This window comes from Phalacrocorax carbo, chromosome 7 (genome assembly GCF_963921805.1).
Source record: "Phalacrocorax carbo chromosome 7, bPhaCar2.1, whole genome shotgun sequence".
Lineage (NCBI taxonomy): Eukaryota > Metazoa > Chordata > Aves > Suliformes > Phalacrocoracidae > Phalacrocorax > Phalacrocorax carbo.
The window spans coordinates 45,141,504-45,156,585 of NC_087519.1; the positions used below are offsets into that span (position 1 = coordinate 45,141,504).

A 15,082-nucleotide genomic window follows, 5' to 3' on the forward strand; every position below is an offset into this window, starting at 1 on the left:
TATTATATGGAATACATAGCCTCGCAAGATACCGTGTTGTGCTGGGTGACTGATCCTTGTTAGTATTTACTGCACAGTTTCATTTATTCATTATTAATTCATTATTTGCATAAATGCATGCTGGTATTCCCCAGTTAAAGTAAGTGCTGACTTGCAGTGTCTTGTTGCAAGGCCCCTGCCTTAGCATGGGCTCTTCTCTACCCCCTTGTCCCCAGCTCCAAGGCGCAGCCCCCACAGGCAGCCCTGGGTGCTGCTGGGTGGGCAATGTGGCCTCCCCAATCTGGCAGGAGGTTCTGGTGGGGAGGGGGCACAGGGTGCCCTCCCGCCTGCAGGCAGGCTGCCTGTCATCTGCCAGCACCCTCTGGCTCCGGCTTGTGCTGGTAGTTCCGTGACCGGTGCTGAGGGCTGCTGCCTTGCCAATGCCCCCCAGGTTTTGGGGTCTCCCAGCCCTGCCCCAGGCTCTTCTGCATGGTGCCCGTGCCTAGGCGGCATTGGCATGCCTGTCATGGTGTCGCTGGGGCTGCGGGTGCCCAGGGACTGCAGCGCTTTGTCTGACCCACAGCTCTGCAGTGGGGATGCCACACACTCAGGAGAGCTCTGAACTGAGCAGAAATTGGAGAAGGGGGACAATAAGTGCAGACCCCACATTATCTTGCTAACCAGTGGGCTCCTCGCCCCAGCCGGGGTGAATCTCAGACTGGTTGTGACCGCTTTTATTTTTTTTTAAATGCAAATAATTTAAACCAAATTTCTGGATCACTTGCAGAAAGGTTTATTGTTGTCAGTACAGTTGTCATTAGCAACACACATTTTGGTATGACTAATAGGACTTTTTGGGGTGATGTCTATAAAAAAGGAAGTGGAAAGTGGTTAATGTGAGCAAGGAGCAACGTGCCCTGCCCACGCTCGCCAAGCTGCCACAGGGTGCCGGGACTTGGCCACACTCAGGGTCAGTAAAATCACAGAATTCACAGAAAGGAGCACCTCATGAGACTTTCTTTTGTACCAGTGCCCATGTATGAGCTGTGCTTCCCTGCTGGTGCACGAGATGTAGGATAGCTCTGTGAGCCAACCTGGCTGGGTCTGTGCTCAAGCTGTCACTGAGGCAGGAGAGAGACCCGGCTGCAGAAGTCACAGCTGCAGAGAGCTGGGAGGAAACCTTACTCATTGCAAACAGCTAGATTAGTTGCACACACTGGATTAAATAAGTTAGATGCACACAGTATTGTCAACACTCAATATTGATTTCACTTCCACTGCACTCTTGATTTCTTTAACATCTCTGCCTGGCATGGGAGGAAAGCAAATTGCCATCCTCTTTCCTTTGTCTGCCAGCTGTCGTGGGAAGCAGAAGAACCTGCATCCTACCACCTGGAAAATGAGTGCTGTCAGGCAGTGCCGCTAGCACCTGTTCCTCACCAGCACAGGCTTTCAAGGTGGGTGTAATGCCTCGCCGAACAGTGTGTCCGCTCAAGGCACCAAAGGCTGTTTTATTGGTGAAAGCTTTTTTTCTCCACCAGACCACAGTGTTTGGTGGAGTTGGCAGCAAGTGGGACATGCCGTGACTCCTCAGAAGAAGGGGTTTGTCCTGTTCGACTCCTCAGAAGAAGGGGTCTGTCCCATTCCAGCTGACAGTCGCGCCTGCCCACTTGGTCCTGATTGCCATCTCCACGGACGAACGCCTCTTATCTGGGCTTCTTGGGTCTTCACTTCGGTCCTCTTCCCAGTGATGCGAATGAGTGTCTGAAAAGGAAATGCAATTTTAAAAAGAAGTCTAAACCACACACCCTCCTCTCAAAAAAGATTTTTAAAAGGTTAAAAGAGCTGGTGGGATTGCTGCAGGTGTGCTGCCTGCCCTGCCCTGGGAGGGAGCTAGGGGCAGTGCTGACTTGGCCTCCCTGGGCCAGCGGGGGCTGCCCCCTCACGCTGTGCAGGCCCCCACCTTGGGAAATTCAAGCACTATGAATACAACTCTTGACTCCTTGCAGGATATGTTTGCATATTGTTTTTCTGAACAGATGCGCACATCCTTATCTGTGGCTATGCTGCATATCATGACCACAAATCTCGATTCACTCTTCTTTCCTGCAAATTTAGCCTTTGGTGTGGTGTTTTCAAGTTTCTTACTTTACTTTGAATGCCATAGCGAACAGAGAACGAGGAAAAGGGGCCAGGCATTCAGAAAGTGAAGCTAAACGATGCACAGTGGCATGGAGAAACAAGAAACTTGCATCCTAGACACACAGCCTGGTTCGCAACCCATTTTATACTACAAGAAGCAGTTCACTTCTCCTGGTGTGGATTTAAAACTTGAGGGGGAACACAGGGGCCATGGTGGCACCTGGCTGCTGGGCAGGAAAATACAAACTGAAGTCTAAGTTAGATGCTGAAAACAGGCTGTTAATCCATCCTGCATGCCAGCATTGCTGCGTTAGAAAGAGGTTTATTCAAAATCTTGAATTAATCATGAAATTATTCTGCTTCCTGTTGTGTTTAAACTTTGCACTTACAGGAACGTTCTCTTCTGGGGTTTGTCCCATGGGAGGGGTGGGAGTCTGTGGGTTTTCCTTCTCCTACTGTTGTTCTAGGACACTTAGCCAGCAGGGCATTCATATTGGACTGACGAGGACTTAGTAGCAACGGAAGACAAGACACGGTTTTAAACAGTGTGTCCGTGTTGAGTATTTAACACAGAAGCAATAGCTGCATCTTGTACCCTTAAAAACTGCCACCTCTCCAATAAAAACTCTTTGGTCACATCCAGGGGTAGGGGAAAAAATGGCGAAGACCTGAGTGGCCCCCATGCCAGGATGAGACCGAGGGCTCTGCGCTCATGGAGGTGAGGCCGGTGGCTGTCCCCCTGTGTGGTCCATGGGTGGGATGGACTCTGTCCTGCTGGCAGCTCACCCAGCGCCTGCCCACCGAGCCCCGCTCATCCCCCCGGCACAGAGCGAACAGCACAGCCTCGCTTTGCCCGGTGCTGAGCCTCCACCATGCCCAGGAAGCAGCTGTGGGCTGGGGCGGGCCATCTCGGCAAACCGGAGTTTATGCAGCGACTCAGGAGTTATTGCTTCGGTAGAAAGTGCTCCTATAGCTCTTCTCAGCGATGGGCCACCCGTGTGAGAGCATCAGCCTTTCTGAAATGTCACAGTCCTTTCAAAGCCAGGTTTTCATCTGTGACTTTTTACACTGTTGTTTGGAGTAGGCTCCTCACGTTCCATCAAAGTTTAATATTATATACAGTGTATGTATGTATATATTAAATACAGAGCATGGATGTGTAAGTAGACCCACCTAGCTATACACATATACAGTTCCATGCATGGTCTGTGTGGGCCGGCCATACCTCATATCCTCCCCTGGTAAGCTCGGGTGCATACCTATCGTTAGATGGGCCGTTTTTGTCTGCTCCTGCTGCCCGTTGTAGAAATACAGGTGGAAGACTCTCTCCATTTTCCAGTCGGAAAGGAGCTGGCTGTCGGTGCCGAAGAGAACGCTGTGCCTCCCGGCGATGCTGCACAGCCAGATGGGCAGCAGGGGTGTCCTCAGCCTGGGGCACACCTAGGGAGAGAGGGGTGAAGCCCCCCGTCAAATGAAGTCTTTGTTGCCAAAGCCTTGGTGTCTGGTGTGTGGACATCAGGTACGGGCCTCCCAGCCATGGGGCCACGCCAGCTCTCACCTCCCGCTCCGCCTGTGCCCTGCCCCAGCGCAGGTAGCCCACCGGGCCCCGCCGCCGCCGTGCCTCGACACCCCCGCCGCTGGGCTCCGGCTCCTGGCCGCCGTCGAGCTCACACGGGCTCGCTCGGCCCGTTAGGAGAAGGCTGAGCATGGCCTGCGGGAAACAGCCTGTGGTCACGCCATGAGGCAGCGGAGCAAAAGCCTTGTGCAAAATGGCAGCTGGTGTCCTGCTCCCAGCTCTGTTGTGCCTGTCATGAGCCGAGGAATGCCAGACCACGTGTGGCTTTATTATTGTTGGTTTTAGTTCTAGTAGTTGTTGGAGGAGTAGTAGTAGCATTAGTATTAGTATTAGTATCATTGTTGTCATCATCGTCATCTGATCTTTAAATGGACAGTCATGATAAAAATTTGCAAAGTATTCTTCTGTGGCCTTATGCTTTTTTTTTTTCATTGGATTAACAAGTGAGAAATTTTTCCTAAATCAAATGTGGGAATAATGAAAAAAGGAAACTTGAGAAATGAGGCTAATCTTACCTGTGTACAGGTGATGTTTCCACTGAATTTTAACAGAGGAGTTGCTGTGCCATCTAAATCTTCTTGGACCCTGTATGGCCAGGCATAAAGTGTTATGGCAGAATCTGATCAGCGCCTGAGGTGGTCGCTGTATATCACTGTCTGATTAACAGGAAGCAGGAAGAAATTCCATAGACTTGTTTATTTCTCTGTGCTGTTGGCACAGCAGTGCTATCCTGACACAGCAGTTTTATACTCAGCTGGAGCTCTTGCACTTCAGATCTTGTCCTATTAAAATTCAAATTCAATTCAGATTCAAACCCCCTGCAGACAGAGCCGGGATTTCCCTTGGTGCAATTACTGCTGAAAGGCCTTGGTGACACCCAGGCAGAGCCTGAACTCAACTGTTGGAAGCAGCAGTGCAATTTTTTGCTAAACAGCTATCACAGAGTCACATTAGTACGAATCATGTTTCATATTGGTATAAATATGCCTTTCTGCCTTTCTAAAGCATCTTTACCCACATTTAATTACATCAGGTTTAGGAAGACCCTATCAGTTACCTCTGCCAGCATAGTCACCCTGGCAGAATTCTGTGTTTAAACTTCTTGTGATTTTTCTGTTTAAGTTTACTTGACTGTGACAGTGACTATTTCTGTCAGTGGGATAATTCCTGGTTTAATGCAGCGCATCATTTTTGCTGTGTATGCAAAGGGCTTCACTCTTCTCCACCCTGGGACGTGCAGGCAGATTACCAGCGTATACAACCTCCGCATCCATAAAACACAGCCAGCGGGTCTGCATCTGCCTCTTGGACAGGTGCTTCTCCACCTTTGACTAAGAATGGACATTTAAGTAAAACAAGGAAAAGGCTGTTTCAGCAGATGTGATTAAACTAGAGGAAAATGTTGAGAAAAGGAAATATACCTTTCAAGTGTCCTAGAGAAAAGTAAACTGTATAAAAATAGGATCACTCCATGACTTCCTTCGCCTTTGAACTGGAAAAAGAAATAAGTAACCACAGGGCAGGAATTATGGCAGGTATATGATGTTTAATTAAAACAGTTGCTCTGCTTTCATACAACCTTAGGTGAGTATGTTGAGCCAAATGAATATGGTGTTATTCTGGGAAGATTTTGTAACTAATTTTGTCGAATAGGATCAGGAAAAAAAAAAAGAAAGAAGAAACTTCCAGTTATCAGTTAAACTGATTTAGTACACGCTTCCCCCCCAGATTTTTGCTAAAGTTGCAAGGAACTGCATTTTGTATTTGAGTAATGTACATAATGCTGCCCCTGTTTACCCAGCATTTGTGGACTGGACTGCTGACATCGGTGGGTAAAGTCCTGGGGATTTTAGTGGGTGTGGGATCATTTTCTGTAGAAAAGGTTAGAAATGATCCATGAACTAACTCTACATTAACGATCTGCATGTCCTGCTGAAGGTAATACTATTAATCTCCATAAGGTCCACTTTTGAGTGGGAAATAAGATATAAGCAAGCAACAAAATAACTTAGAATAAAGCAAACATCCTATGCTTACACAGTTTATATGGTCAAAGATGAACTCCTGAGCTGCTGCTTTCTCAGAGAACTCGAACAGCTGGATCTGTCAGGTATGAGCATAGGGGAAGATGTTGTAAAGGAGACATTCATTATACAAAGAAGCCGAGCTTTTTAATCCAGTGTTTCCTTTAGACAAATGAAAGAATAATGCAAGAGTCTACTCTTCCCCTTCCTAAATTGAGGAGTTAAGCTTTATATAAAGAGTTAGAGGAATAGCTTTACGTTAACTGGTTTCTCCTTTTTGCAGGAGAAGAAAGATCAGCCTTTAATGAAAGGGAACGGCAGCCTCTGGACTCACCTAAACCTCTGTGAGAAGTCTCTTACAGGCTCCAGCTGGGACATGGGTCTAAAGTGCTCACAATTTGTGGTGCACCATAAGTTAGGGAACAGGTTTATGGGATTGTATGTTTCTTTTCTTTTAAAATTTCAGGCCAAATGTGTCTTTAAAGAAAATCCTCTTTGCAGAAGGCGTTTTCGTACTCACTCTTTCCGTGAAGTTATCGGCTTTGTAGTCTGTGCTTGGCATAACATGGATGGCTGTGGTGACGAGGCAGACAACGGCTCTCCCACCTCGTCCTGCTGCCCACAGGGTGTCTGCCAGGGCTGCAGCCAGTGCCTCCCCTTGCTCCTGCCGGCTTATCCTGCACAGCCTGCAGTGCAGGAGACAGGGGTGTGGGGCAGGGCGCTGGGGGCCGGCGGGGTCTGTGTCAAAGGTCCGTCCTCAGGGATGCTGAGAGGCCCCCAACCCTGAGGCTGAGCCTGAGTGTGAAATGAGCCCCTTCCCAGGCAAGGGCTGGATCAGACCCCAGAGGTCCTGCCCCGCCAGAGTTTTTGGGTGGCTGGGAGGACTGTGCAGCTGTAACAAATGGGAATGCAAAAACATGAGGGGATTTGTGGAGAAGGCAGCTGCCCATTGTCCTTGAAATTTCCACTTTTGGCTTGGTCCTGTCACTGCTGCTGGTGCAGATGTGCTTCCCATGTGCAGGGAGCAACGTGTCTGCCATGGGGGCTTTCATCCCAGCTGGGGCTGCTGTGTGGGTGTCCCCAGCGCTGAGAGCTGAGCTCTGCCTTCCCCTTCCCAACACCGCCCACAGCAGCACTCAGGGCCGGCGCTGGCTGGCAGCCTGGTGAGCAGCCATGCAGCGCCGACACTGCCCAAGCACTGCTGCAGGCTGTGACCACGGCCAGGGAGTGGGACGAGGGAGCAAACACCACCATTACAAAACCAAATATTTTTGTGGGAAAAGGCTTGCCTGGGGGTCATACAAGACTCTTCCCCTGGGTGCACATCCCTACCTGTAGCTGCAAACCTAAGCTTGGGTCTAGTCTGGTTAAACCTAGAGGCTGGTGCTAGTCTGCCTTAGTCCAAATAATGCAAGGAAATAGTTTCTGTATGTCCCATGGGAAGATTCAGCTTCTTACCTTTCCAGGTGAGTATAGTCCGTGTTTCTTACGAAGAGCAGGTATTTAATAATGTGTGCTTGTATGGCCATCAGAATGGCTCTTGTTCCCCCCTAGAAACAGAAAGACAACACTTCCTAGTGCTAAGGAGCCTGAACTAGCACATGAGATGTTGAACTCCTGGAAATCACAGCAGTCCCCGGCCAGAGTGAGCCATCCCGCTGACAGTATCGGGGGTAATTTTTCTTTTCAACCCCAGAATTCAGGAGCACTGCTGACAACTCCTGAAGTAAATGGAAAAGTAAATTGAAATGATCTTATGTGCCTAAAACCAAGAAGAATTTACACAAGAAAAGTGTCCAGGGTGGCCCTGGCTGTGTGTTCATGCGGTGGGGAGGTCCCAGGCAGGGGTCCCTCTCTTGCAGCACTGCAGCCACAGGAAAGAGCTTTGGGCTCCAGTACCACATATGCCTAGAAGCACCATGGCTTATATTTTCTGTCCTCTAGCCACGCAGCCAAGGGTCTGGGGTCTTGAGGCAGCGTGGGGCTGCTGTGGGGCCACGCATGAGGGTGACCGTGCCCAGCTCCCAGCCATGATGGCTGCACAAATCAGGGCTGTCGTCCCCTCTGCAGTCACAGAGCCTCTGAGCTCAGGGAGTTTCACCTGCATTTGTAAAAAGCATTTTAGTCTCCTGTCAGGTTAAAGGGATTTGCAATTTTAAGTGTGTGTCTTGGTCTTCTGCTTTTTTGGATGCAGTATTATGATGGTAAATAAGAAAGAAAAAACCCTCCCTCTTTCAGTAAATGAAAATGTAGGTGAATTCACCTATTTGATTTCCAGGCAGGGCAGTAAGAAGGTTACTCTAATTCTCAAAAAAGAAATGGGCAAGTACCACTTATTTGTGCCCACCTACAACAACGTGCTGCTTGTCTCTTGAACCTTCACCTTGGCAGCATTTAAAACTGTCATATTTAAAGTTTGTGTCTGCAGTGTGCTGCTGGATCACGACAGTTCATCCCACTTCCAGACACACTTTAGAGTCTCCACCATGAAGGCAGCTGGAGCTTCGCTTGCTCAGGACAGCTGTGGCGTGTGGCTGCAGCTGGAAGACCCTGCAACCTGCCCTGTGAAGAAAGTTCAGCCAGGCTGGCGTGCAGGGCACGGGGTGCAGATGTGCAGAGTATGAGGTGCAAGCGTGGGGTGCAGGCATGCAGAGTGCAGGGTGTAGGCATGGGGTGCAGGCATGGAAAACATAGGGTGCAGATGTGCAGAGCGTGGGGTGCAGGCACGGGGTGCGGGTGTGTAGAATGAAGGGTGTAGCCATGCAGAGCATGGGGTGCAGGCATGCTGTGCGCAGGACGCAGGCATGCAGAGCATGGGGAGCAGGTGTGGGGTGCAGGTGGGCAGAGTGCAGGGTGCTGCCATGGGGCACAGGCGTGCAGAGCACGGGGAGCAGGCATATGCACGGCCGAGGCACCCAGTGCTGGCTGCCAGCTCCTGTGAGTGGCTCAGATGCTGGGGATACAATGCCAGTTGCTGCACTGAAACATTTACCTTTTCTGCTTCCAAAGCATAGGCCAGGTCAGAGTACGGCTCGCGAAACCTGAAGTACGCTTTTGCCCATTCGCAGCTGAAGAGGTGGAACACATTTCCAAACAGCAGCTTTCGCAGCCCCTGTGGAGGAAGAGAAAGATGGGCTGGGTTCAGCTCTTGTCACATCCCAGCCTTGTGAAGGATCTTTAATGTCAGAGGAGCCTCGGGATACAGGTTCAGTGCGTGTGCTCGCAGCCAGAGCAGTGTAAATTCATCTACTGAGAATCAGGGCCCATATGTTCAAAGCAAAGGTGTCGTTTGTGGTTAATGCAGTGACTTACTTCACTCAGCATGCAACCACCCCTGTGAAGTACAGTTGCAGTATGTAAATGATTTATATTCAGATACACTACCCATTTTGGGGGAAGACCTGGGCAAGGCACCCACTGTCATCAGCGGCACCGCTGTGGACAGAACTAAACATCTACGTTTGCCTGTGCAAACCTCCTGTAAAGTGCTTGTACAGCAGTGGCCAGCATGGTGCAGTGCTGGTGGGAAGCAGAGGAGGGTTCATCCCCCTTGGCGGGCAGGCACGGCCATTGCTGAGCATGTCCCATGGCCAGGACCCATCCAGGCACACACAGCCAGCTTTTGGGTTGGCAACTGAATTAAAAGAGAAAGTTAATAAAAACAGGTGGCTTCCACCTAAAATAGATACGCTTGCAATCTCTAACTATATTGGTGAGTCTCACTTATAGTAACTTTTAACACAAGCACATTGCCACAAGGCCAGGTGGGTGCTGTTCACTGGTGGGCAGTGGGGGGTGATGGCCCCGGCTGCCCCCCTCCCTCCCCTACTGTTATCCCCAAAAGCGGGTTTGTTCGCCCGGTGTGCAAATCACCAAACTACACACAGAGCAGAGGTATTTTATTAAAATAATTTTTGCTCAGAGTTTGGTGCTAGGTGGTAACCCACAAAGCTAGCACCCCGCACTGAGAAACTACAAGGCCTTTATACAGTTAAATGTGTCAATCACAGCTAATATTCACAGGCCTCAGCTAATAATTCATTAATTATTTCTTGCTTTGATGTAAAGGTACAGCTCACTTTTAATTTACCACGCATGCTCAGGGAGTAAAGGACTTACTAGAGGGGGGATGGTTCCTCGCCTATGGGCCTTATTTTTAGTATTATAATGAGGATAGTTCCCCTAAAGGGCATTTTGTTTTAGTTCTTACCAACATCCCAATTAGTTGTTCTCCTTGACTATACACTTTATCACCCTGTTCTCAGCGGTTTCTGAGGTGGGATGTTTGCTTTAATCAGTCTCTCAGCTCTCCTCAAGGATATAGTCATAAAACAAGAGCTTCCCTATCTCTCAGCTCCCGTCCCTGGCGCCAAGCTCTGTTTTGCCAGGCTCGCATAGTTCATTGTTATGTCTTAGTGGAAAATTCAAAAAATTCCATTTTCTTCACGATATCACTATGCTGGGTGCTGTGAGAGGCCTGCATGGGTGCAGATGACTGGGGGGGTGAGCCTGCCTCCTGGCCTCACCCCCACCACTCCCAGTCTGTGGATGCTGCCTGGGCCCACCTGGAATGTTTTTCCCAATTAATTTCAATTTTGGTGAATGATTTATTTGCTAAGCAAAGTAAACCAAACATACATCATGGCTCTTCCCATTAAAAATTGCTCGCTGCTGATCTGGGTGATTTGTGCAAGCGGGTCACGAACTGGAGAAGATGGATTCATGGGAAGCTGACAGTAAGCACGGCTATGTATCTAAATCTCTTCAGGACTGGACTTTTTTTCAGGTGTGTGTTCAGTAACCAGCTCTGGCCAGGCTTTCACCTCTGGTATTAAGCCCTTGAGCTTCTCATTAAGTTTGTGTTCAAGTGACAGGGGCTGGTTTGGTGCAGGAGGTCACAGGCGGTAAGGCCAGCACTGGAGACCGTCCTGCCATCACCCACAGAAACCCCCCAAGCCTCTGGTGAAAGTTCTTCATACAGGCAGGGGCAGCAGGCACCTGTCATTAGTGCTCTCAAAACCAGGTATTGGGATGAGAATAGAATTATCTTACTGCTCTCCTGAACTTCTGTGTCCTGTTCTGAGGTTATTTGCTAGGAAAGCACCAAAGGGCAGGGAAACGTTACACTTCATCATTTGACCTATTGTCTAATGAGAATTATAGTATACCAGTTTTAAGGTTGTGTTGCAACCACGTTCTTTAAAAGTCTTGTAAATAAATCATTATGATTATATACTTCTGTTACAGCTAACAGCAGGCTGCAGCCTTCAGCCCAGCAATACAGTGAGCCTCCCATAATGCCAGGTAAGGTTCCTGACTCTCCTTTAACAAGATTAAATTACAACTCATGCTTAATTCAGCAGGCCTGCTCACCATTGCCATTTCCAAGGAGATGGGCCGGCTGCCTGTGCCTGGAGAGAGCAGGAGGGCCTTGGGGATGGCAGAGAGGGGGTGAGGTGGTGGTGGTTGTCCCACAGGCTCTCCAGCTCCAGGTGGTCCATCACCAGCGCTGCCCTGGCCTTGCTGGACAGAGAGAGGAGCAGATGGTACATGGACCCACCGCTGCACGCAGCCAACAGGTGCCTCGCTTGTATTGAAAGTTAATCCCCCCCCAGTATTCCCAGTGGGGTTGGCACAACGACCCAGCAATGACCTTACAGAGGGGCAGGGGCGGCAGGATGCGTGCTGTCAGGGAGCATGGGTGCGTTTGACTTCCAGCCTTTTTTGAATGTTACAAACACCTCTCTACAGGCTAATGATTGGAGTATACAGTAATGCTGTGTTTGTCTGAATTACAGGGAATAAGCTTCAGTGCGTTTCAACCTAAAGACACAGCAGGTTTTCCAAATACTTATAGAGATCTTACTTTGTTATCCTTTTTTTCTGTGTTCTAAAACTGACCATGAAAACTGTTACTTTTAGACAGAAAGGTTAATTTATGTTGGACTACTCTGCCATTTTGATTTAGATCAGGAAGGCATTCCTTTAAGATATCTGAAGAAAATGCATGTTTCTGAAAGGAGGAACATAAGAAATGCATCTCCATAAAGACTGCATGCTGTGCTGCATTTATAGATGCATAATTTCCTCAATATGTTAACCTGGTTGAACAGTCACAAGACCACTAGAAAAGCACAAAATGTTACCTTTAAGAGAAATAGTTACCTGATGAGTTGTATTGCTGATTTCCAAACTGAAAAGGGAAAATAAAATACAAATTAAAAATAGAGGCATTGCTAACATGAAGAAACAGGAGACCAGTCGGAAAAGAACTTTGAAAGAGAAATAAAAGCTATAGTACTTGCATTACTGAGTACATCAAGACCTTTTTACGGTCACATAAGTTTTGTAATAAAGCATAAGTTTAAAAAAGATGTTAAAAAAGCACCTGGAATTAAAAACATGATAATGAAGCAGAATAAAAGTCTCACCTGTGGAAACTAAAAAATTCTCTCCATTTGTTTAGGTCTGAAATTTTGCTGGCAATCTCCTCTAGCTGTGTCTGTGGCACGGTACGCTCAGCCTCCTGGTCACCCATCTGCAGCCACCCGCGCTCCAGGCGATGCTGAGGGATGCAGGCACTGGGACTGCTCAGGGAGCAGCTCCCCCCAGACCTGCGCCTCTGCAAGGCACATGAACCCCCTCTGCCTGCCACCCCCCGGGGCTCACTGTCAGCTCCCACCATCACACCGTGATTAAACTTCCATGAGAGCCCATCACAGTCTGTGTTCTTCTGTTTGCTGTATAAGCAGCATGAATGTTTAATGCCAGACACAGAGCTATATAAAGCTGACAGCAGGTATGTGCCTGTGCTGTAAGGGCTGGCTCCAGGCGTGGTGTGGCACAGGAGCAGGGGGTGTTTTCCAGCCGCAGGGTTGCAGCTCCCTCTGCATGGGCTGACAAGCGGGACCAGGTCTGGGCTGCGAGGGTTGGGTGGGAAGTGCGTAGCTCAAGGAAAAAGAAATGCAGACTTAGCAGATGTCTGTAAAGTTGGACAAGTTCACTGGGGAGACAAGCTGGGAAAAGGTGAGATCCGTGCAGAGTGATGTTCCCTTGACTTCTGGCACTTGCTGTAGCAAGGCTGGCATTCAGGGGCACGGGTCAGGCACTGCATAGATGAGCGGGGGGGAAGCCCACTGGTTTCATGCTGCTGGGGTCATGGAAATCTCATGGTTTGTTTTCTTCTTTTTCGGTCTGTGAGAATGCACCAACTGGGGGTGTCTGTCTGAGTTTCGGTGGAAAAAATGTGAGGTTGAGCTGATGTTAATGAGCTGAGCCTGGCTTCCCGTGGTACACCAGGGAGCTGCTCTGGGTTTCCCCAGGCATGTCTAAGCTGGGTCTGTCCAGGGCAGCCATATGGTCCGGCTCTGATGGCTCTGCATTCTCTGCAAGGTCATTTGGAACAGCTTGGCTCAAGTCTTGGTTTATGAAAACTGAAACTATCTAGGCCAGCCTGCATACGAGGCATCAAACACCTGGTCTTTTCCTCCAGCTGAAGGAGCTGTGGCTTTACTGGGTAAAAAAACCTGCTCTCTTTTTTGGTGCTACACAGGCTCCAGTCTTTTGGCTTCCTAAAAACTGGTGTAAATTCCCTTGTAGGGTATCCACCAGGTTCCCAACAAACTGAATCTAAACCATGCAGTTCTGCTTGGGAGGAGGGCTGGGGAAGAGCCAGGTGGGAGCGTCGTGCTGAGCGTGCAGGGGTGAGCACCACCTTGTGCTCATGGGGCGAGAGTTCTCGCACAGAAACTGTGCACGGGGGAGGCTTTGTGGCAGCAGCTCTGCACCGCCGTGCTACCAATGGTCGTGGCGGTCAGAGTGCTTGTAAATAGGGATAATCAAACACAGTTAGAGCTACCTTTTTCTTCTCCCTCACATGTTCCTGGATATGGGGAGCAGAGGACAATTCCCACTGCAGTCAGTGGGAGTTGTGTTTTTGAGCCCTAAGAACTGAATTAGGCTAGAAAGAAAGATGCCCCATAGGAGCTGGGCTGTCATGGCAAAGCATACTCGAGTGTATCCCTGCCTAATTTAATTGCCTCCCAAGGATGCATGCTGGCACAAAAGGAGTTTGACCTGGAAAATCAGTCAGTCCTTCCCTCTCTGATAAACACTGGTTTACCTCGTGAATCGATTTGTTATTAGCTCTTCCCTATAGATTTGCAAATAGAATAAAAGAGATCAAATCAGAGTGTGAGACAAGCTGCCTTTCCCGATTTGGAGACTTCACAAGATTTGGGTATTTTATGGCAGAGGACAATGAACCTGGCTCTGCAGAGCTGGCCATTGCTAGGACCAGGCACTAGCTCCCTTGGGCAAGGCTCGGATTGCACCAGGGACACAGAAGAGCTTTGGGTGAGGGCATGCTGTGGGAAACCTGCTCTGGGTGTTGAAGCACTGGGGGCTTTGGCACTCTGAAGGCACCACATCTGCTTTAACCCCTCTAGTGTCATGGAGTGAACAGGCTCAGTGCCCTCCCTCGTACCAGTCCTCTGCTCGTACACAGGGCACCCAGGGTCAGGGGCCGTGGGCTCTGCCCGCACCTTGAGGGGGCTTCGTGTTGGTAGAGAAGAGGCTCAGCACCTGGATAATGCAAAGATGGGTCAAATCGACCCTTCAGTCCCTTCTTCATCTGAGCAGCACTGGGGAGCCAGGGGTGAGATGTGAGATGCTCCTCACTGACAGCAATCAGTGAAGATGCATCAAAATAAATGGGGTGATAGTACCATGCTTTACCTTGCCAAGGCCATGGTATAGCTTCTATTTGGTTGATAGTACTGCAACAGCACGTGTCTTGCTGTAATGTTTCTTCACTTGTCCCTTTATTTCCCTTTGTTCTTGGTGTTTTTAACAGTCTCCACCAAGGAATTAAAACCATGTAACTGCTGGTGTTGCAAAAGCCAGCAGCCCTTTGATCCCTCCTGCTCTCATCCCATGGTGCCTACCTCTCTGTGACCCACCACAAGCCATTTGAAATGGTAAGCGTGGGGTGGGCAGGTGTTGGGGGTGCCACAGAGTCTTCACTCTCCATCATGAGGTGGACAGCATGCAAAGGGGTTTTCAGTGAGTGTCTGAGCACAACCAAGCAAGGAGCAGCGTTAGGTGTGTCTGAGCGCTGATACCGTTTGAAGATGAGGTCCTGAGAAATGAGTGCAAGTGTCATTACCTGCCTCTCCCCTGCCATGCAGACCACTTCCCAGTGAGCTGTGGGGACATCAGGTGAAACGTCAGGGTAGTTGTGATGGGGAACAGTGCCCTGTACCTTGCTTTCATATTTTCCATCATCCTGTCAATAATGTCCTTGACTTTGTTTCTTCCTGCAGAATGCCAGACTGAAATGTGTTTTTTCCCATCAAGCCCA

General features: G+C 49.2%; 1 protein-coding gene across 1 annotated transcript; it reads right to left on the reverse strand.

Annotated features, from left to right (window-relative positions):
- Positions 1 to 1,600: 1,600 nt before the first annotated feature.
- Positions 1,601 to 12,406, reverse strand: MINDY4B (MINDY family member 4B). Its single transcript, XM_064455883.1, has 12 exons — positions 12,153 to 12,406; positions 11,887 to 11,914; positions 11,095 to 11,244; positions 8,714 to 8,833; positions 7,180 to 7,271; positions 6,242 to 6,407; positions 5,735 to 5,800; positions 5,119 to 5,189; positions 4,213 to 4,282; positions 3,680 to 3,832; positions 3,381 to 3,561; positions 1,601 to 1,743 (listed from the first exon to the last, which is right to left on the reverse strand). Exons 1-12 carry the CDS (start codon positions 12,404 to 12,406, stop codon positions 1,601 to 1,603), a joined length of 1,494 nt encoding a protein of 497 aa, XP_064311953.1.
- Between the last annotated feature and the right edge of the window lie 2,676 nt (positions 12,407 to 15,082).

Bases quoted from the DNA above. Each gene is read 5' to 3' on its own strand.
- MINDY4B (XM_064455883.1), bottom strand. From the start codon at position 12,406: ATGGTGGGAGCTGACAGTGAGCCCCGGGGGGTGGCAGGCAGAGGGGGT. The intron at 11,915-12,152 runs GTGAGACTTTTA...TTCCCTTTTCAG, and splicing joins GAATTTTTTAGTTTCCACAG to TTTGGAAATCAGCAATACAA. The intron at 6,408-7,179 runs GTAAGAAGCTGA...CCTGCACTGCAG, and splicing joins GACTATACTCACCTGGAAAG to GCTGTGCAGGATAAGCCGGC.